The sequence below is a fragment of the Temnothorax longispinosus genome, unplaced genomic scaffold (assembly GCF_030848805.1).
Source record: "Temnothorax longispinosus isolate EJ_2023e unplaced genomic scaffold, Tlon_JGU_v1 HiC_scaffold_20, whole genome shotgun sequence".
Classification (NCBI taxonomy): Eukaryota; Metazoa; Arthropoda; class Insecta; order Hymenoptera; family Formicidae; genus Temnothorax; species Temnothorax longispinosus.
In genome coordinates this window covers 346389-369626 of record NW_027270014.1, presented here as the reverse complement: position 1 = coordinate 369626, position 23238 = coordinate 346389, and the positions used below count along the sequence as shown (strand labels likewise).

At 43.8% G+C, this 23238-nt stretch overlaps 3 protein-coding genes across 3 annotated transcripts; all 3 read left to right on the top strand.

Annotated features, from left to right (window-relative positions):
• Window positions 1-663: 663 nt before the first annotated feature.
• On the top strand, window positions 664-9691 carry LOC139823886 (uncharacterized). The gene is made up of 4 exons (XM_071796363.1): window positions 664-717; window positions 7438-7802; window positions 7909-8256; window positions 8926-9691. Exons 1-4 carry the CDS (start codon window positions 664-666, stop codon window positions 9689-9691), a joined length of 1533 nt encoding a protein of 510 aa, XP_071652464.1.
• Window positions 4025-22669, top strand: LOC139823856 (uncharacterized). The gene is made up of 3 exons (XM_071796329.1): window positions 4025-10974; window positions 14429-14970; window positions 20539-22669. The coding sequence occupies exons 2-3, from the start codon at window positions 14951-14953 to the stop codon at window positions 21353-21355; spliced, it is 837 nt and encodes a 278-aa protein (XP_071652430.1). The 5' UTR covers window positions 4025-10974; window positions 14429-14950; the 3' UTR covers window positions 21356-22669.
• On the top strand, window positions 10024-10728 carry LOC139823885 (uncharacterized). Its single transcript, XM_071796362.1, has one exon. The coding sequence runs from the start codon at window positions 10024-10026 to the stop codon at window positions 10726-10728; it is 705 nt and encodes a 234-aa protein (XP_071652463.1).
• Window positions 22670-23238: the final 569 nt, after the last annotated feature.

Below are 23238 nucleotides of genomic sequence, written 5' to 3'. Positions count from 1 at the left end.
TCCCCCCTCTCCCTTCTCCGCGGCGCCCGCGGTTTTCCCCTCCCCCTCCCCGCGGTCCCCCCCGCCCCTCACCCCCCCTCAGATTCCTACAGATGGCCGGGAATGCCCGTCGCTTACCTACTGATAAATACAAAGGTATATAGTCAGGGATGTATAAAATCAAATTTGTACAAATAAATATAAAACGTCGGTCAACAGATAAAAATAAAAATTCAAAAAATATAAATCAGCGGTAATAAATACATAAAATTGTAAAAAAGATTGAGAACTTGTGGAAAAGCAAAGCGTCATGGACATGGTTTACATTACAAATAAATATAAAACGTCGGTCAACAAATAAAAATAAAAATTCAAAAAATATAAATCAGCGGTAATAAATACATAAAATTGTAAAAAAGATTGAGAACTTGTGGAAAAGCAAAGCGTCATGGACATGGTCTACAGTTTATCCAAGATAGAAACATATGCATGGTGCAAAAACTCTGTATCGGCCTGAGAGTTCAAACCGTTCTTTTGCAATTTAATATACAGCATCTCTGATACCAATCGCTTCGATAAAAACCTTTCCTTATCCAGAATTTCGACGTTATCCCAGTCAAAGTCGTGATTGAAATCTAATCTATGTTCGGTAATGATGGAAAGATTTGTCGTGTTTCTACGGATATGATTACGGTGTTCAGTAGTTCTCGTTTTAAGTTGCCTCAAAGTCTGGCCCACGTAAGTCGCGTCACAATTTTTACATGAAATTCTGTACACGACGTTTTTGTGTGATAGAGTAGGAAGAATATCCTTCTGGACTTTGATATAATTATTTAATTTGGTAAAAGTTTACAATAACTTACACAGCTCGGATTACTTTGACCTTGACATATGTTGTCAAGGACATAATACTGAGTAACTTTTCCTTATAACTTAGTCGGCGGTCGCTGCTTATTAAAAAGTTATAAACAAAAAAAAGTTTGGCGACCTCACCGATTTCAATGACCTTGATATATGTTGTCAAGGTCATGACCCCGAGTGACCTTCAGAACCGTAACCACGCTTTTAAATTTCTCCGATATATATGGAACATAAGGTACAGTGAATCAATGGCCACGGCTTTCTTCGTTAGTAGGTGGAGGTTCATTCTGTATACATGTACGTTTATAAAGTAAAGATTTTATTCATGTATGGGATGATGATGGAATCTCGTCTTATAGATCGCTCTGCACAGATCATTCTCTTTGCCTTATTTTCTTATTATTCGGTTTGACTGCGATGTATTTTTTCTCCAGACTAACTGGTGAGTTTTTCTAGAATATTAATTTAAGACAAGGATGTAACTTAATTACGTTGCAGATTTGGACCTTTTAGTCTCACTAAGTTTCTGTCAAATTGAAACAGTAAACTCACCATGTTAAGGGAGAATATATATTTTTGATATTAATATTATACCACTGAGGATGGCTCGGACAGGAGCCGAAACGTTTGGAATTTTGTAATTCGAGGAATAAATCACATTTATATCTGAACGCACCGTGATCCGCGTTGTGACCCTTACAGCCCTTTCTACTTATATTTTTATCTCGAGGGTCTTTATATCACACTTATTGCAATCGCTTAAATTCGAAAGGCATGTCAGTAGGTATTATAGGAATGCGTGGAATGAACACATCTTCTCCTTTAGCACTGCCAGTTAATATTGTCGCCTCTATTACGTTTGGCATAAGTTTCTTCACACTTAACCTAGTTCCATTACACATTTTAGGTGGATCCAAATTTCGCAATAATATTATTGGTGATCCAATTTTCGAAATTAATCTATGTGGTGGCATTCCTGCTGGCGTCAAAGAATTTAAGAATTCAATAGGATAAAATACAGCCTGCTCACTTTCTATGACAGAATCGATAGATTTGTATGTTGTCGCAGATCCAGGAAGTTGATCCTGTATCTGTATATTAATATCATTAACGTTATCATTTTTAGGTGCCAAAATTGATCTTTCGCAAAGCCATTTATGATTTTTAAAATTATTGCATATATTTGGAAAAACTTTGTTCACAATTTTTTGAACCGAGGACACCAATGTGCAAAAATCTTTTGGAAATGAAATTAAATTTGTTTTTAAATCAGTAAAGAATTTTCCATCACCAAGATGCAACAATTCATGCGCAAAGTTATGTGCACTTACATTTCCCTGTATATAAACTCGCATATTTGTCGTCAATTTCATTTTCTGTATGTGTTTCCAAAGATACGATTCTTTAAGGTATGCATTCAATTCGTCCGCTGGTGTCGATCGCGGAATAACTGGCAATGTTTGGCGAAAATCTCCCGCCAAAACTACAATAGCTCCTCCCATTAACCGCTTATTTCCTCTTATATCTTGCAGAGTTCAATCAAGTGCTTCAATAGCTCTCTTATGTGCCATAGTACACTCATCCCACACAATTACTTTGCACATTTTTAATACCTGCGCTTGTCCAAAACTCTTACTAATATTACAAATTGGAGTTTCTGAGTTTGCAAGATTCAAAGGTAATTTTAATGCTGAATGTGCTGTTCTACCTCCGTCCAATAATGTTGATGCAATTCCAGATAATGCTATTGCAAGACCAATTTCATTTTGCTTTCGTATTTCAGCAAGCAGCAAATTAATCATAAATGTTTTTTCTGTCCCTCCTGGTGCATCAATGAAAAAATTCCACTTTTTTCATTTGTAATTTTATCTAGAATTGCATTATATGCCAATCTTTGATCCTCAACCAACAGTGGTTTATTATTTTCCACAAATTTTTCCAACTCATCAATATTGTAATTTTTTTTCGCAAAATGTCCTTATTAAGTCCCTTATATCCATTTCGCATAGGTGCTTCTACTCCTAATTGATGTAAATTTTTTCCGTTTATTGATATACATTTATCTTCAATTAATATGAGAGCTTAATTAAATATTTCAGATGTAAAATTCAAATTTATGATGGAATTAACTCTGCGCGCTTCTCTTAGAATATCTTCACTCATGCTTTCTTTATATGTCTCCCATAGATTATTTAGATTTGAGGGCCCGCAAGTTGTTATTATAATTGCAAAAAGATTTCGTAGTTGACCTGGAAAGCATGTGAGAGAAGCTTCAAACGATGTTGTTTCCCAATGTTTATCATTCTCAAGTAAACCATGCTTTTGACACGCTTCTCTATATGTTAAAATACTTCTCCGTTGACAGTTTTCAATGATATAAAAGAAGTCGGTCCTCTGATTATGTAAAGCAACAATCTCAGATAATAGCATTCCGCATTATTTGGGTGAATCGTATACACACGTCCTAAGGCTTCTGTTGCATACACATTATATCCTGGTACTCGCGCGCACCTTGTTTCCTCTTGCAGAATATTTTTTTACATGTATTCCAAGTATAATATTTTGGTACTTCTGAATACAACAATGTTCTCGCAAAAGAATCTTGTTGACACAAAAGAAAGAAGCTGTCAATGTTGTATTTGGTGGTTGCATTGATCTTTCTCTGGCATTATTTTCCGTAAAATAAACTCGTTGTCCATTTTCTAGATGAACACTTAAATGGACAACAGTTGGATAATGATCGTGAATTGAGAAATTCAGAATACGCCAAACTGCTTCATTACTGCTGATATACCTTCCCATCTGATATTGTGTAATTTCATCTATTGTCGTTTTATCTTTCGCAAATCCAAAAACTGCCATATCACTGCCCTTATTAACATATTTAATAGACTTGTATTTAATAGACTTTACTGAATTACAGTATTCAACGTTGATATGGGCTTGAAATATTTTTGAAAGCAGAGGAGTATAAGGTACAACCCATCTGTTATCTACCTCAATTTGTCTATACTGGTTGTTTCTCTTAAATTTGATAATCGCAGAGTATCCTCCTTCTCCTGGTTTTTGTCTTCTATAAAGAGGGTAGCCATCATTTCCAGTTTGAGTTTCCTGTTTCAGTTCGCGAGGGTACTTTTTTGTACATTGTCCTTCCTTCATGCAAGGAGAATTACGATTCAGTGGTCCACACGGTCCATGAATCATATTCTTAGTAATAATTTCAAAAAGTATAGAATCTTCTTCTGGATTTGGAAGCTCCGCCGAAATAACGCTATCAATTTGATTTGAACGAATTTTGTCCTTAAGCCATATTAAGATATGAGCATGTGGAAGGCCTCTTTTTTGCCACTCGATTGAGTACATCCAACAGCGAATTTCCCCATAAATTTCACTTTTAGTTATTAAATACATTAGTTTTGTTAATTTTTGCTCAAAAACTCTTGCTGTTAAATTATGCCGATCAGTTGATGCCTGACCATTCAAAAGCTCTTTTTTAATTTCAGACTAAGCTGGATTACATGTAAATGTAATAAAGAGATCAGGACGCCCATATGTTCAAACATATGTCATTGCATCTTGAGCATATTCATGCATATGTCTTGGACTTCCTGTAAATGTAGCCGGTAATATAACAATTTGTCCAATGTCTGCCAACATTTCCATCATTTACCACAGCATCACGTAAATTAATATAATTATCCACTCGAAGTTTCTTTTGGTTTAACCGAATATAAAGAAGACGTTCACTCTCAATTTTGGCGTACATATCAACAATAAATTGATGAAAAAGCTGGCGACATTCTAAAATATGGTTTGCTAAACCAGTTCTTATCATTATTCGATATGTATAAAAATCCTTAGCACTTACTTTTTTATTCGTAGTTCTACCAGTGCTAGGGTCAATTTGCATTATACTTAAATGATATCCATCCTCACCTTGCCAAAATATTAATGGATACTGAAGAGCATCATATGATCTATGTGTTTCTGAAATACGTTGTAAAATTTCGCTCCTTCTATGAATAATTATATCTCGCCTATCATATTCATTTCCAACTATTACAACTGCCACTTCATTAATAGTTGGAGCATTGAAACGACGTTCATGTTCGCCAACTGGTCTCTTGTCTGCTCGTATTATAACTTTATATTCATCCGTAGGCATTCTATCCAATGCCGTTTTAAATATCTTTATTAAATTATTATTTTGATGCAATAATCTTTGCATTATTAAAACAATGTTTCGCCTTATTCTTGTAATGTTTTCACATCGTTGATCGACTTCTACTTGTTCATCACCCATAAAATAAATTTGTAAAAACTTCGGATTCTCATTAGGATAAGGAAGTATTGATCCTGCTCTGTGATAAATTTGGCCTTGCACTTTAAATGTAGGCATAAAGCCAGTTTTTCCAACTGTTACACTTGCTCCGAAAGATGTCATCTGAAAGCATGAATTATATCTCCTTATGTTTTGTAGAAAATGTTTTGATTCTGACGTAATTCCTGACATAAACATAAAAAGTGTGTCGGGTGGCTGATTTAAAAGCGGTAACTTAACTTTTCCGTTTGAACAACACATTCCAGATGCTTCAGTTTTAAACTTTTTTGCTTGACAATAATCACATATTACATCCATTTTTCCAATTATTATTCTTGGATGAAATTGATATTCGTAATTTGGATCATAACTAAATGCTTCTAATTTCAAATCGGACTGCATAAATGTTTTCCTTGATCGAACATGTCGTAACCGATCTCTTTCCACTCGAATTTCACGCTGTTGAGTCGTCTCCTCTGCCCTCGACTCGCCATTTCTTTTTCAATTTTCTTCAAGTCGGGTTTCAAGCTGTTGAGTCGTCTCCGTTGCCCTCAACTCGGCATTTCTTTTTCGATTTTTCTCAAGTCGGGCTTCAAACTGTTGAGTCGTCTCCGCTGCCCTCGACTCGGCATTTCTTTTTCGATTTTCCTCAAGTCGGGCTTCAAGCTGTTGAGTCGTCTCCGCTGCCCTCGACTCGGCATTTTTTTTTCGATTTTCCTCAAGTCGGGCTTCAAGCTGTTGAGTCGTCTCCGCTGCCCTCGAGTCGGCATTTCTTTTTCGATTTTCCTCAAGTCGGGCTTCAAGCTGTTGAGTCGTCTCTGCTGCCCTCGACTCGGCATTTCTTTTTCGATTTTCCTCAAGTCGGACTTCACGCTGTTGAATCGTCTCTGCTTCTCTTAATAATTTAATTTTCTTAGATTTTAAACTGATTTGTCCAATAGATTTTCTCTTTTTCGGAGGCATTCTAAAATTATTTTTTTAAGATTTTATTCTATAATATAGATCCTTTAAGAAAAATAAAGTTGATAATTCAAATTTAGAAAAAAAATCGGTCCCTAAAAAATTGTAAATTACTTATTTCAAAATATTACGTTGCTCGCTCGCGTGCTTTCCTTCACGTTCAACCGAACTTTCGCAACAGGCATTACAAAAAATATTGTAAGTATGTAATATTGTAAGTATATGTTATTTACGGAAAACGACGTTTTACTTATCTATTTCAAAATATTGCGTGCGTTGCTCGCTCACGTGCTTTCCCTCACGTTCCCAATCTCCGCTCTTCCCGACTCTTCCGTACTTACAAAAATTATTAACACACACAGGTTCACAATTTAGAACTATCTATTACAATTAATATTTGCAATTAATATCACTGACTCACATTTTAAAACTGATTATATTTGCAATTTCAATACTGCTTGCGTTATGTTTGTTTGACTTGAATGCTCGCGTTATGTTTGTTTGACTTGAAGTTTCAGCTTTGTAACAAACTTAAACGAAATTCATGCGAGACAAAACGTCAATTCGTAACGGTATTCACTTTCACAACAAGCATTACAAAAAATATTGTAAGTATGTGGTATTTGCGGAAAACAACGTTTTATATACAATTCTTTAAAATTCGGTCAGTTATTTCCCGAAAAATTAAAAAAATTTCAGATACCGGTTCCCAAAAAGATCGGTAACAATGAACTATACTCTCAAAAAATTGGAAAAATTTCGGATACCGGTTCTCAAAAAGATCGGTAACGAAAAACTATGCACTCTGTAACACTCCCCGAAAAATTCTACCTCTATTTTATATACATTTGGTAAAAATTCGGTCGAATAGTTTAAGAGTGTATAAAGAACATACATACATACATACATACATTCTATTTTATATATATAAATTTATTTATATATATATATATGAAGTATGCGTAGTTCGATCTAATTACATATAATCATATACAATTTTATCTATTTATATATAATTAGATCAGGTCAAAATCCATATATAATTATATCTACAAAGTTATATATAATTAGATAAAATTGTATATAAACATTTTTTCCCGGGATAAGATACACAATCGACCCCCTCGACTTATTTTAACGTTCTTAAACTCATCAGAAAGGATGTTTCAAAGACGAGATTTTATTGGCTGGATATTACAACGATAGAGTTACATATATGAATCCGAGTATACTTGTTTCGGTAACGACGTCGGTACCGCATTTTGTATTGATACGGTATCGTTAGCCTAAGTTACAGAATAGTTTTATCGTTACAGTGTCGTTCGCGCAAGCGACAATCGTCGCTACATAACGATAGCGACATCGTCGTTAAAAAGTTAGAGAATAGGCATACAGAAGTGTGCTCCACCATCCTCGAAGAGGGCATTAGAAAGGGCGGGCCGCACGCCCCGATCGCGCAGAAGACAGCCTTCGGGTGGATCCTCCTATCCGGTGGCTGCAATGCTTCAGCCCTCCACACGCGCGGCAGCTTTCAAGCGACGGCCGGCCACGAGCTGAACGATTTCGTGCGCTGCTTCTGGGAGCAAGAAGCAGAGCCTTCCGCTCCCGCCGCCCTCACGCCAGACGAACAGAAGTGCGAGGACTTCTACGTGCAAACGCACTCCCGCACGGAGATGGGACGGTACGTGGTCCGACTACCGTTTTCCAAGGTGCCAACGATGTTGTCCGAAACTCGCCGACCGGCCGAACGCCTGTTGACCGCAATGGAGCGTAAGAGACTTCCAAAGAGACTCCCGGTTCGGCGAGCTCTACCGCCAGTTTAAGCAAGAATTCGAAGATCTGAAACACATGGAGTTAGCTACGGTCTCGCCATTCAATGAAGATGACTATGGATGCTTCTTACCTCATCATGGAGTCCTCCGAGAATCAAGCACTTCCACCAAACTCAGGGTGGTATTCAACGGGTTGCAACAGACGACGTCCAGCGAGTCGCTGAACCATTACCTCCTCGTAGGCGCCAATTTGCTGCCCGCTTTGGCCGACGTATTGATGCGCTGGCGCTGGCACCGCTACGCCTTCGTTACGGACATCGAGAAGATGTACCGGCAGATCCTCATCCACCCGGACGACAGGACGTACCAGTGCATCCTCTGGCGTTGCACCCTCCTCGCCCGCGTGTGCGTGTACCGGCTCCTCACGGTAACGTACGGTCTTGCGTGCGCGCCCTTCTTAGCCATACAGACGTTGCAATAGTTGGCCCACGACGAACAATCGCGATATCCCCGGGGAGCAAGAGCTTTGCGGGAAGACACGTACGTAGATGACGTCGTCTCGGGGGCGAACACGGTGTCCGACGCGACCGCCAAACAGGCAGAACTCCGCGGGCTGTGCACGGCGGACGGGTTTCCGCTGCGAAAGTGGGCCGCGAACTGCGAGGAAGTGCTGTCGGGAATTCCTCCCGAGCACCGACTCCACCACGAACCGCACTCGTGGGAAAATGAAAGTTTTTCTACTCTCGGGCTCTTGTGGCACCCAAGCGAGGACACATTCGCGTTCGCGATTCACCCGCGCTCGGTCACAGAGTTCACAAAACGACGCGTCCTCGCGGAAACCGCTCGACTCTTTGATCCGTTGGGATGGCTCGCCCCCGTCGTGATTCGCGCGAAGATCCTCATTCAGTCCGCGTGGCTCCAGAGACTTGAGTGAGACGATCAGTTTCCCGCCGCCGACGCGCACTGCTGGAGAAGCTTCCTCGAGGAACTGCCTCTCCTCTCCCGCTTATGCGTAAAACGCTGGCTTGGCAGCGGAGACGAGGACGCACAAGTGGAGCTACACAGTTTTGCCGACACATCCGAGCGAGGATACGCCGCGGCCGTGTACCTCTGCATCACCCGGAACGGCACCGTGGCCATTCATCTGTTGGCCGCAAAGAGCAAGGTGGCCCCGGTCAAGCAGGTGTCACTGCCACGGCTCGAACTCACTGCCGCCGACTTGCTCACTTCTCTCACATGTCACACTTGTTCCACATTGCGTTTGTTCACAGCACTCACTTTCCTTTGGACTGACTCGCAGGTAACACTCCACTGGATCCGAGGGCACGCCTCCCGCTGGAAAACCTACGTGGCGAACCGCGTGGCCCACATCCAGCGGAAGCTTCCGGACGCTCAATGGCGACATGTCCCCGAGCGAGACAACCCGGCTGACTGCGCCTCCAGAGGAATCGCTCTGGGCGAACTGATGGACCATCCCCTGTGGTGGACTGGACCCGCTTGGCTCCGCGAAGACCGAGCCCAGTGGCCGAGCGAAAGCCGGGAGATGTCCGACACCGAGCTGCCAGAACGAAAAGTCGTAGCGCACGCAGCCACCGAGAAAATCGATGCCGAGCCCGAGATGCTTCTCCGATTTTCCTCGCTGCACCGACTTCTACGAGTCACAGCGTGGTGCTCTCGCTGGCGACGTACCGCTTCCCGCACCACCGCACTTACGTTGCTATCGGAAGAGATGGACGACGCACTGCTTCTCTGGCTTCGCGTGGTGCAAGCCCTGCACTTCGCCGCCGAGATCACTTAAATCTCCGCAAACCGCACTGTATCGCCTCGAAGTCCTCTGGTGAGCCTGAGTCCATTCCTGGACGACCACGGCATTTTGAGAGTTGGAGGCCGGCTCAAGCATGCCCTGCTTTCCACCGATGAGCGACACCCGATGATCGCATTGCCTTCCTCGTGGCTCACTCGGTTAATCATCGAGTCGTGCCACCGTCGGACACTGCGCGGAGGAGTGCAGCTCACCCTTGGCCTGCTTCGTCTCCGCTTCTGGATTCCTCGAGGCCGCTCCGTCGTCAAGCAGCGTTGCATCGCTGTGTCATATGCACCCGCTGGCGAGCTACGACACCTCAGCCGCCGATGGGCAATCTTCCGAGAGGACGAGTCACTCCGGCACGCCCATTCCTCCGGACCGGCCTGGACTACGCCGGCCCGATTTTCATCCGAACGAGCAAAGGCCGCGGACACCGAGCGCACAAGGCCTTCATCGCCGTATTCATGTGCTTCTGCACCAAGGCTGTGCATCTGGATGTCGTCTCAGACTACACGACAGAAGCCTTTCTCGCCGCTTTCCGTCGCTTCATTTCCCGTCGAGGCCTTTGCGAGGAACTGTACTCGGATTGCGGCACCAACTTCGTGGGAGCCGACCGAGTCCTGAGAGAGCTCTTCCGAGCTTCATCCGCCGACGGCCGTCGCCTTGCTCACGCCGCCGCCACGGATGGCATTAAATGGCACTTCAACCCGCCGGCTGCACCGCACTTCGGAGGACTGTGGGAGGCCGCCGTGAAGTCGACCAAGTTTCACCTCCGTCGGGTCATCAGAGAGACCACGCTCACGTTCGAGGAAATGAGCACCTTCCTCGCTCAGGTCGAAGCATGCCTGAATTCAAGGCCGCTGCGGGCTCTGTCCGACGATCCGGACGACGTATCCGCTCTCACACCAGAGCACTTCCTGATCGGTGCTCCTCTTCTGGCGGTTCCCGAGCCCTCTTTGATTGACGAGACTGAGAGCTCACTTTCACGGTGGCAACACCTCGAAAGGATGCGCGATCACTTTTGGTCTTGATGGTCGCACGAATACATAAATAGAATGACCGCACGCCCGAAGTGCTCAAACTCAAGGATGCACCAGCCGGCGGATCTCTTTGCCTGATACGCGCCGAAAGCTCGCCACAGAGCCGATGGCTACTTGCCCGCATCATTCGGTTGCATGGAGACGATGGCATCGTTCGAGTGGCGACAATTCGCACCGCCACGTCAGAGCTGGTTCGGCCGCTGTGCAAACTCGTGCTTCTCCCCGGGACTGAGGACAGTGAGCCCATCAACACTCTCTGTCAATCAATTGTTTTTGTCGGCTTTCCGCCAATTTACGTTCACTTCACTTAAGTTCACTTCACTAAGCAGGCCTTCTGCCAACGATCAAGCTTCACCGTACACAATCGCGCACTTCAGCCTTCCGCTTCAACTCACCGCAAGTTCGCGTCACGTTACGCCACTTTTCACGAGCGCAGAAAACGTCACGTGTATTGCGATTTACGTATATATGTTTCTCGCTCGAGATCTCTGCGTATTATGCCACTGCGCAGCCGCGCGCCCCGCAACATGGCCGCCAGCACTCGCGCCGGTATTGCGATCATCGCAAATCGATCGCAAATCGATATTTCCTGCCGCGACTGCAGCCGCACCATCGAACGCACCATCTCGTTTCGTCAAGCATGACGAGGCGGGTGGGATGTTTAAGATCGTGCAAGTAGCACGGAAAATCGCGTCATGTCAGAAAGTAGAGATAAGATAAATGCTCGCGCAACATGTATGCATGCAGGGAGGGCGGTCGAAAAGACAAAATCTCCACCGTGTCATCGTAATCGCATTGCAAATAGCTCTTCAATATTACATTCGTCAGTATAGCATGGATCTTTCTATCGACCGTATTCCAGAAAGTTCGCTAATTGCTAGCAATAACATTGTCACAGCTGACCGAGTGCACAAACAAAGTCAAGCTACCGCTCGCACACAATAGAAAGATCCATGCTATAAACAAAACGCGCGCAAATAAGTAACGATCCTCGGATCATCACGTGCAAACGGTGACGTCAGCGCGATGACGTAGGCCGCCGCTGGCCAATCATCCTCCCGAAATTCGTAGAAATTGGCCTGGAGGGAGTTTCGCCTCGGAGGTGATAAAATCACCGCCGCTGCGCCGCGGAATCGATTTCGCTCGCAGATCACCGCTAGTATTTCGACACAACCGATTTGCTATACCGCTCATCACCGCTTTTCGCACTCGCTTGCTTAATTGCTGTTTCGCCGCTTTCGCCGTGCTAGACTCTGTGCGCGCTCACGGCATTTTGCCTGAAAAGGAAACCAGTGTAAATAATTATACATATTGAACATTAAAACTTTGTATTTCTGTACTTGCTGTCTCTCTCCTTGCTCACTTCTCTCACATGTCACACTTGTTCCACATTGCGTTTGTTCACAGCACTCACTTTTCTTTGGACTGACTCGCAAGTAACACTCCACTGGATCCGAGGGCACGCCTCCCGCTGGAAAACCTACGTGGCGAACCGCGTGGGGGTTTACACCGTGTCGGAGCAAAAACTAGCTCTCAGTCCGCATGACGATAAGCGATACGTGACGTTGGACAGCGAGAAAACGCTTCCGTGGGGACATTACGGAATACCGCTGTAACAAGAAACAATATAATATAGGGTTTCTAAAATTGTTTTATTGTAAAAAAATTAATAACACGTAAGAAACTGTTCGAGAGCAGTTTCTCCTGCCGCTTACCGGGCGGTTTATCGTGCGTCGGGCACAGCGGCAGGTCCGCGTGGGCATCGTGCAGGTCCCGCGGATACTCGAGATCCATCTCCAGAATGTAACGCTGTCCGCCGGCACGGTCGTCACGTCGAAATTCTCAGGGTCGTCGAGCCACTGGAAATTCTCGTACGGCAGCGATTCACACATAGCCCAGCCGTACAGATTGTTCACGTCGTAATACATGAGATACGTAGTGGGCTGGGACGAGTCGTACGTCGGTACGTGCCTGTTGTTGGCTCGCGCGTACCTGAGCGAACATTGATTGAGGTCGCCGCGTATTCCGCGTTCGACGAACAGCGCCATGTCAATGTCGGTGAGCAGCTCGAAACGCACGCCGGTGTACCTCAGCATGGCGTCCCACGTGTACCCCGGCAACGTATAATAATGCGCGGGATCCAGCCCGTAACTCGCTAAACACGTGTCCCGAAAATTTTCAACAATATCCGCCAGAAGAAGCACGTCGGTCTTGAGATACAGATCGCTGTACTCGCCGAGATCTTGCACGCGAAAACGTCGCCAGACCCTCGTCGCGTGCTCGTAGTCGCTCTCACTCGCGGTCTCGTCGGTCAGGGAGCTGTAAAAAACCTCGCGCGGCGGAAGCTCGGTCTCCCGCAGTTTGTCCACGCTGTCAACGTACTCGTACGGAAATACTCCTTTGCGAGTGAGCAGATCGAGATCCTCCGTGCTCAAATCCGCGTGCTCCGAGCGCGTTATTCTCAGCTTGTCCTTGTCCAGATAGGACGCCAGGGTTTCGATACTCGCGGCTAAAAATTTGTACGAGTCTACGAATCGAAGCTTCACGAATCGGTTCCACATCCCGTCCGTTTGCGTCTCCTTAACGGTCTTCGAAAAAGATATGTAATTTTTCTTCGTCAGCGGCAGGAGATCGACCCCACCCTCAAAATCGTTCGCGATTTTCTTGATGATAAAATGCGCATCGTAACCCGACAGATTGTGGAAGAACACGGGAATCACGTACACGTTTCTGTAATTCAGATTGCAACAAGAATGCGCCGGACCTCTGTAGCGTCCGTTTAGATGACAGTGATCTCGCACGCGCTTGTCCTCCGGTTGAAACGCTTTCCGACACACGTGACAATGCGTCGCGCGCTGAAATTCGAGTTTCTCGGCCTCCGTAAGTTCTACTATCAATATATTGGCGGAGAATTTAATCTTAGCGTGACGTGCGAGAACGCGAAGTTTGTTCACGAACCACGAAACGCAGTCCTCGCCGTGACAATATCTGTACGTGGATACGGTATTGTCGTAGGTGCAGCACAGATAATAGCCCAGGCTGAACGGTACGTGACGCTGATAGGTGTATCTTTCCGTTCTTGCGCCCCCTTCGGCATTGTCCCTCTCCCGTTGTTCGAGAAGACACTCCAGATCCGCGTACACCACGAAGGGGAGTTGCTCCTTTTTGTCGTGATTGTCGAACGACAGCCACTTATTGTCCTCGTTCGGAAGAACGATGGCGCAGTCGTTCATTCGACCGAAGTCGACGCTGTGAGCGGCCAACTTTTCTTGCGTATAAAAATAGTGTAGACATCTGCGAAATAACGTGCGTGCGATTACTATGCGTATATATAAAATAACACCGCGTCGTTTCCTTGTTCTTCCGGTTTTTTTACTTACCGATCGCAAACGTACTTCGCACACTGGCTCACGGTCAATTGCGAACCCACCAATCGCGACAGATTCTTTATCCAGGCGAAATGGCCCCTGTTGACGTCGCCTAGCGTATCGCGCAGATACAGGAGATTTACGTGTCTATCCCTCTTATAGTCGGTCAACCGCAGAGGCACGATCGCGTTGTCGTCAGCGCCCCGTCCGAACCTAATCTTTTTTTCAATTTTTTCCCGAGTTGTAAATATGTTGATCGACACGTCGTTCTGACGTTCGAACTTTCCGTTCGCTGATTTTCACGATCGGTTTCCTGATTTCAGGATTGACCCAGTATTGACGGCCCACATACGATCGAGCAACTCAGCTATATCGAAGGACGAGGATACAAAAGGAAACGAGGACAGGAGACGAGAGGGCAATCGGAGTCAGGGAGCAGATCAGTAACAGGCTTCTCTTGTACGGAAATAACTGTAAAGCAGATTCAATTAAAGTATTTTTTATTCGAAGTGCCGTTTATCTAAGAGTGTTCTATCAGTCACCCATCCCGCCTCCTCCTTGAAAGGATCGAATCTTAGTGTACCCAAAAAGGGGCACAACAAAATGGTGGCAGCGTGAGGGATCCATTGGCAGGAAGACGGGAACGGCAGCTGAAACAGAAAAATAAGTGAATCAGTGAAGCAGTGCAACATCCTCAACGAAGACACGGCAGCCAGATTCAAAAGCAACGGACAACACGGTAGCGGCCGACGAGGGGCAAGCGAGCAGCGTAACCCGAGAAGGCACCGACCTATCTCAACGGAGGCTCACCGACAGATAAGGCGGCACGAGCACCGACCAGCAACATGCGACTAGCGACCGTAATGTAAGTCGATTAAGCAAATTATGTAAAGCGCAATCACCGTAGATGTCGGAAAACAAAAATCCACCTGCGGAACTAAACCAATCGTGGCTCCATAGCGAGACGTCACGACACGACGAGCGCATAGAAATAGACCGTTAAGCCCCGTGGAAACGACCGAAGAAGTCGTAAGCGATAATCGCGAAACCGTGCGTAGAAATTTAAACGCGTACTACTCAAGCAAAAGCGAATCGGAACCAGAATTACACCCGAACAGCGTAATCGAACGCAAATCCCAATTCGACGATTCCGTTATAATTTTAGACGCGAGAGTAATAGGACAAAATAACTGCCCCGACGAAAATAGACTCCACCCCTCACACGCGCACGCACAATCCAAAGACGCGGACAGTACGACCAGTAGGCGAACACACAGACGAGAGTTCTCATTGACCTCGTATGATAGCAGCGTATTTGACCCGCAAGAGTATTATTCTGCCCCGAGACACGTGAACGTAATCGAGATGGCGGAAGCAACAAATAGCAACCACGACGCGAATAACGTAAATGACAACGCGCCAATAACCCCAGAGGAAATAGACAAAGAAATAAACCGTCTTAGTCAAGTGCTATCACAAAGAGGCACCCCGGCGAATCACCGTAACCGGATACCCGCACGGGCCGGACTGCTGCGGGACGATAGAGATTCCATTCTCGACGAGATATTAAACGGAATCCGCAACTTACAAGATCGCGTAAATCAACTAAAAACGGCGAATCCTGAACGCCGCGAATTTCACGCGAGACGTGAGCCAAGTAACCTCCCGTTCAAAGTAACGTACGGAAGAACGTCATACGATATTCGGAACCAAGCAGAGCTCGCAATCGGATATCTACGTTTAAAAGAGGCACGAGACATAATACTCGAGTTCGACGGAGCCTCGAGTAAATTACAAGAATTCTTAAGCGCCGCGTCATATGCAATAAAAAACATAAATCCTATGGAAGAAGGAACGCTATTAGAAGCAGTGTTATGCACAAAGCTAAAAGGAAAAGCGATGATAGACTTTCAAACGCGAGAGATAAGAGATTTCGCACAACTAAAGAAGGAATTAGAAGTTTGCTATTTGAGCCGCAAAAGCACAACACACTTACAACTAGAGTTTAATACACTCAAGCAAAAACCCGGAGAAAATGCAAGAGCATTCGGATTAAGAGCCGATAAGCTAGCGATGGAGCTATACGACTCTATGATAGAGGGAAGAAATCACACCATAGAAAGCAAGCGAACTATATTAGAAACGATTCAACAACAGGCATTACAGAATTTCCAATTAGGATTGAGAGACGAGATCAAGTTACTTGTCCGAGCTCAGCATTTCACAACATTGCAAGAAGCGATTGCCGGAGCGAGCGCCGCGTCCCAAAAATAATTATGCGTACTCGCCGCAACCCCGCGATAACCGATCGATACTACAATGCCAAAAATGCGGAAAATACGGGCATCACGGAAGGGAATGTCGTACCAGTAAATACGCGAACCGTTTCCCCTTACCGAAACCCGATAGGACACCCCGCGTAAACGCGATGGATAAAGTCTGCAATTACTGTAAGAATGCAGGACACATGCGCGAAGAATGTTGGCTGTTAAATGGTCGACCAAATAAGGAAAGAACAAACCACAACAAACCTAATAATCCAAGAGGACAAAATAAAAATTTTCACCCAAAAACGAATGGCCCGAGGAAAAAGGACAGTAATTCAGCCGCGAATAGCGATGAGGAAGACAAAGAGGAGACAAAGCAGCGCCGACCGGCGTTAGAGTATCAGGTGTCACACATGACGAACAAACCGCGAAAGCATGCAGGGCTGGACTTAATCACTCTGCCCATGCGAGAAGCAAAGCGCGAAAAAATAAATTTACTGTTCGATACCGGAGCGGCCGTATCAATAATAAAGGTAAAACATTTGAAAGGCAAAACAATGATAGAAGAGGATAAAATGGCCCTTACAGGAGTAACAGGTCATAAAGCCCATACGATTGGAAAATTTACAGCGACTATAGACTTGAAGGATAGAAAGATCAAGCACACGGTATATGTCGTCAAGGATGATTTTCCGATTGAATACGACGGGATATTAGGAGTTGATTTTATAAAAAAGCATCAAGCATCATATAGTTACGAATCGAACTCAATAAGAATAGGGAAAAGTACATTAAAATTGTACCCGTATAAGAAGATGATTCTGAAACCGCGAAGCGAGACAACAGTACAAGTCGCGACCGATAAAAATTCACTAGGAATAATACAAGCAGAAGAGACAATGCCAGGAGTGTTCATAGGAAACTGCCTAGTGATGCCAGAAAACTTTCTATGTCCGGCAAGCATACTAAATACGACGGAGAAGACAGTCGAAATGCTAATGCCGCAAGTAACGTTAGAGGAGTTAGAGCAAAAAGAAGCAAAAGATATAGAAATAAACCAAGTAAACAAAGCAGAAGAAACAATGCCGCGTAGCGAAAAAGTCGAAAAATTGATACGCACGCAACACTTAAACGAAGAAGAAAAGAAAACCATTATGGAAATTTGCAGAGATTACAGCGATGTATTGCATGTGGAAGGAGAACCACTGACATGCACTGATATCGTCGCGCATAAGATTACCACGAAGGCGGGCAGCGTACCGGTCAACGTCCGACTGTACCGTTTGCCAGAAAAGCACAAGGAAGAAGTGAATAGACAAGTGAAAAAGACGTTGAAAAACGGAATTATTAAACCTAGCACGAGCCCGTGGAATGCGCCGTTGCTAGTAGTACCGAAGAAAAGAGACGCATCAGGAAAATTAAAACTGAGAGTGGTAATAGATTTTCGGTTTGTGAACGACCTAACGGAGGGAGATTCCTTCCCATTGCCAAACATAACCGATATCCTAGACCAACTGGGAAAAGCAAAATATTTTACCACGCTAGACCTCGCCTCGGGATATCATCAAATCCCAATGGAAGAAGAAGATAAAGAAAAAACAGCGTTCTCGACACAATACGGACATTACGAGTATAATCGAATGCCTTTTGGACTGAAAAATGCCCCAGCGACATTTCAACGAGCAATAATAGCCGTTTTAGCAAGACTAGTAAGATTACAATGCTTAGTCTATCTAGACGATATAATAGTATACGGAGCAAGTTTACAAGAGCACAATAAGAGATTAATTAAAGTGCTAAAAAGACTGAGAAACTATAATTTGAAATTACACCCCGATAAATGCGAATTCCTTTGGAAAGAAGTGACGTATCTCGGACATGTAATAACAGAAAACGGAATCTCGCCAGACCCTTCAAAATTAGAAGCAGTGAAAAGCTTCCCGAGACCAACAAAGGTAAAGGACATCCAGGCTTTCGTAGGATTAGCCGGATATTATCGAAGATTTATTAAAGATTTTTCAGCAATCGCCAAGCCACTCACAAAAATGACCAGAAAAGATATCAAATTCGAGTGGAACGCAGAACAACAAAACGCATTTAAAATACTTAAAGAAAAACTAACCTCAGCACCGGTATTAAAATACCCGGACTTCTCCCAAGAATTTGTAGTAACGACCGACGCGTCAGATTACGCAATAGGAGCCATACTGTCACAGGGAAAGATAGGTCTAGATCAACCCGTGGCGTATGCGAGCAGAGTACTATCTAAAGCCGAGCAAAATTATAATACTACCGAGAATAAATTACTAGCGATAGTATGGGCGGTAAAACACTTCCGACCATACGTTTATGGAACAAAATTTACCATAGTAACAGACCATAAATCATTGGTTTGGCTATTTAGCGTAAAGGACACCGGATCACGATTAATCCGATGGAGATTAAAATTAGAGGAATACGATTACACTATCGTACACAAGGCCGGTCAAGAGAATAGAAACGCGGATGCACTGAGTCGACATGTGCCAACAGATATCAACAAGATAGAGAAGGAAGAGAATAACGAAGGGGAGAGCGAAAAAAAATATACAGAAGAAGAGAAGCAACGTATATTATACGAATATCATGATGCACCTGTAGGAGGACATCAGGGTGTGGAACGCACCATAAACCGAATAAGGTTGACGCATAATTGGAGAGGATTAACTCGAGACGTCGAAGACTACATTAATAAATGCGAACTATGTCAGAAGAACAAGTTATCGCGAAAAAATAAAGCACCCTTAGTAATCACAGACACCGCGGACAAACCGTTCGAAAAATGTGCCCTCGATATAGTAGGACCACTGACGGTAACCGAAAACGGAAATAAATATATCCTCACGTTTCAGGATAATTTATCAAAATTCAGTAAGGCGATACCCGTACCTAATCAAGAAGCGAATACAATCGCGAAAGAATTTGTCACAAAGATTATCTTTGAATACGGTATCCCCGACAAAATACTGACGAATAGGGGAACGAATTTCCTTAGCGAGATATTTAAAAGCACGTGTAAATTATTAAAGATCGAAAAATTCAAACAACGGCGTACCATCCTGAGAGCAATGGAGCATTGGAACGCTCGCATAGAACATTAGCGGAATACTTGCGACATTATATTAACGCGGACCAGACAGACTGGGACGAATGGACGCCATACGCAATGTTCGCGTATAACACGACGCCACACACTGCGACCGGGTTTACACCCTTTGAATTGGTATACGGGCACCGAGCGACACTACCGACGGCACTGTCGCAACCACCGAACCAACGTATACGTATGACGATTACGCGCAAGAGCTAAAAGAAAAATTAAGAGCGACACAACGAGTTGCAAAGGAACATTTGCGAAACGAAAAATCTAAGGCCAAGGAGACGTACGACAAGAAGACAAAAGAAATCAATTTCCGAGTGGGAGACAAAGTTCTCTTGCACGACAAAACGGTGCGTAGAGGGAGATCGAAAAAATTAGAATCCCCGTGGATAGGGCCGTACGAATAAATAATTGAAAAACACTCAGACGCGTAAATTATACGATCAAAAAGGGACGGAAAACGACGCGAGTGCACGTAAACAGGATAAAGCCCTTCATAGAGCAATAAAGGCAGCGCAAAAAAACAAAAACAAGCAATAGAAAGTAAGCAATAGAAAGTAGGCGATAGAAAGTAGGCGATAGTAAAAACTAAGAAAAATAAGATAATAAGTACTTACCGAACATCAAACACGGCGCACCACACGGCGTCCGGTGGCCACATCCACCGTGATCTCCAAGAGATGGATGAGCACCCATGTGCCCGGGGGTGTTAAAGCCGCCTCCAAGTAGGAGGGAGGGGGCGAGCGAGACAAGGAGGGCCCCGCACACGCACTATCAGTAGGTGCACTCACGGCACCCGCTCGCGCCGCCCTTAACCAATAGGACCGCATACAGGCGTCGCAAGACACCGGCGCGAAATACAAGTTGCACTGTATACATCGCATTGTCGCAATAACCAAATTAATCCGAATGATGCGATCCAAGCAGAGGCAGAAGCGCGACTAAACGCGCAACAAAAATTCAGGAGAAGGCATAACTAAACCAAGAAAAAATTCGAAGAAAAGTAACATGAGTCTTTATCTTACAGGACGCTGATCGTCGTCCAGCACTTCGCGAAAAAAGCGAAACCTGAGACAGCACCATCGTACGAGATACGACAATTCAGCAGCGAGCCGGGAATATACATTGAGAGAACCGGACAATTGCAACAGGTAGAAGCTACATGGAAACTAGCGATTAAAATCGACGTAGCAGCCCTAGGAAACCGATATCACCAACTTCAGAAATTTCTACAGCAAGCCGAAGAAGTATGCGAAACGATAATCGCAAAGGACACGCACCAGACGTGCAAAAACATTCTCCATACGATAGAGAAAGATAACAAAAAATTAACGCAACTATTAACGCGATTACAGACTATATATAAAACAAATAATAATAAACGAGGTTTAATAGACGCGATCGGCACGATCAGCAAAACGCTGTTCGGCACTATGGATGCCGACGACGCAAAACACATACAGGAGCAGCTTGAACTGATACAAAATCAGCAACAGACTCTACGGCACACCGCAAAAAGTCAATTAAAAGTGATAAATGCCACAATAGGCCACATGGAGCCCTTAGAAAAATCGTTATACCAAAACGAACAACTGATGACGAACGTCACGAGACGGATACAGCTGGACACAGCACTGTACGCCAGAAGAGAAGAAATAGACGAACAGTTATTAATACTAACCACAATTACAGAGGATCTAATAGAAGACGTGAAAGACACGATAGACTACCTCATATTCGCGAGAAGGAGTCATACTCACCCGCTTATTACCCATAGAAAAAATAATAACCGAACTAAAAGAGGCAACGTCACAATTGACGCGTGGATCCCACTTTCCATTTAAAGCTAGACTAGAAAATTGGAACGATATACAAAGCTATGTAGAAATTAACGCGTATTATGATAAACCGAACATTTATACGATAATAAAATTTCCCGTGGTAGCATACCCCGTGTATGAAATAATAAGAACGACACCATTACCTGTCTATAACCACGCGAATATTTTTACATTTTTAAGAATTACTCACAACATATTAGCAATAGATAAAGAGAATCATAATTACATAACGCTAGAGGAACGCGATTTAAACGACTGTAAACGAAACGGAATAAAATATGTATGTAACCGAAACTACCCGGTATACTTTGTAAAAGCCGACGCACCATGCGAAGTACAAGTTTACGTAAAAACGCCAAAATATGTAAATACCTGCGAGAAACGTCAAATAATGTCAAACGTAACCTTATGGATAACATTAAGCGAACCACAAACGTGGCTATTCTCAACGCCGAAAAAACAACAGCTAACGATTCAATGTAATGAACAGGCAGAACAAAAAATAGAAATAGAAAGAACAGGGAAACTAAGTATAATTGAAAATTGTAAACTATCCACACCCGACATTATTATAAAAACAAAAAAACAAACGACTATGAAACAAATAGAAATGCACTTAGCAGATTTTAACCTAACGCTAACAAACAAAAATAAAAATACTAACGAACAAGCGAAAAAAGAAATTAGATTAGAACCTGTAATTAGGAATCCGAACGAATTAATGGAATTAAGTCTAGAAATAAGCGACATAAATAAAGAGTTGGAAAAATCCCAAGACACCCTAATAAAAAATTCCTATGTCATATATCCCGTAGGATCAACCCTTACGATAATAATAATACTAAGCGTAATAGGAATAAGTATCTATGTAATAAAAAGAAATAAGAAACGAGCAAGCGCCCGATCGCAAATACAGGGCGATCCAGCGATGTTATATTAAAAAATAAGAAAAATGTAACCGTAGGAAAATAATAAAGAAAATAAACCTACCTAATAGAAATAGAAACAGAATAAGCAGCGAAAAAATTGTAACGAAAACTACAGACCGTAGTTTCCTTCTCTCAAAGGGGGAGGGATGTTGCGGCCCCAATTAATGTAATAATAAAATATAAATTAAGAAAGACAAAGAGAATAATAATAGGGAACGCGACCGCGAAAGCCCGAAAGAATTACGCAACGCCGATCAGCAAGAGATGAGTTGCGCGATCGGCCCACATACGATCGAGCAACTCAGCTATATCGAAGGACAGGACGAGGATACAAAAGGAAGCGAGGAAATAACTGTAAAACAGATTCAATTAAAGTATTCTTTATTCGAAGTGCTGTTTATCTAAGAGTGTTCTATCAGTCACCCATCCCGCCTCCTCCTTGGAAGGATCGAATCATAGTGTACCCAAAAAGGGGCACAACATACTGCTCTACCTTGTATCCTTCCGGTTTTAGCACATATTTTCAACTTCAGCCTGACATACGGTGTTTATCCTTGAACTTGGAAGACGGCTATCATCTGCCCGATTCCGAAGGTTAAATGTCCGTCGGAAATGCGTGATTATAGGCCTATTTCGATTCTTTGCGCGGTCTCTAAGGCATTGGAGCGCATCGCGACTGAGCAATTTCGAGCTACATGGAGGAAACAGGCACCTTGGATCCATTTCAATCTGCATACGGGAAGGGAGTTTCTACACAGTCTGCGTTAATTCGCGTTCTTGATGATGTGAAACAGGCTGCCGATAGTAGGATGGTGACAGTTGCGGTCTTTTTTTATTTTACCAAAGCATTCGATTATGTCAATCATTATATTTTAATTGACAAATTAAGAGACCTTGGCCTATCAACTTCAGTCTTAAGATGGTTATGCTCCTATCTCGATGACAGAAAATAAGCTG

What these genes read in the sequence shown, in the direction of transcription:
- LOC139823856 (XM_071796329.1), top strand. Translation starts at nt 14,951, where the DNA reads ATGCGACTAGCGACCGTAAT. An exon ending in ATGCGACTAGCGACCGTAAT is followed by an intron (nt 14,971 to 20,538) that starts GTAAGTCGATTA and finishes TTTATCTTACAG; the next exon opens with GACGCTGATCGTCGTCCAGC.
- LOC139823885 (XM_071796362.1), top strand. Translation starts at nt 10,024, where the DNA reads ATGGGCAATCTTCCGAGAGGACGAGTCACTCCGGCACGCCCATTCCTC.
- LOC139823886 (XM_071796363.1), top strand. Translation starts at nt 664, where the DNA reads ATGATTACGGTGTTCAGTAGTTCTCGTTTTAAGTTGCCTCAAAGTCTG. An exon ending in TGCCTCAAAGTCTGGCCCAC is followed by an intron (nt 718 to 7,437) that starts GTAAGTCGCGTC and finishes TTATCGTTACAG; the next exon opens with TGTCGTTCGCGCAAGCGACA. An exon ending in ATCCACCCGGACGACAGGAC is followed by an intron (nt 8,257 to 8,925) that starts GTACCAGTGCAT and finishes CTGGCTTGGCAG; the next exon opens with CGGAGACGAGGACGCACAAG.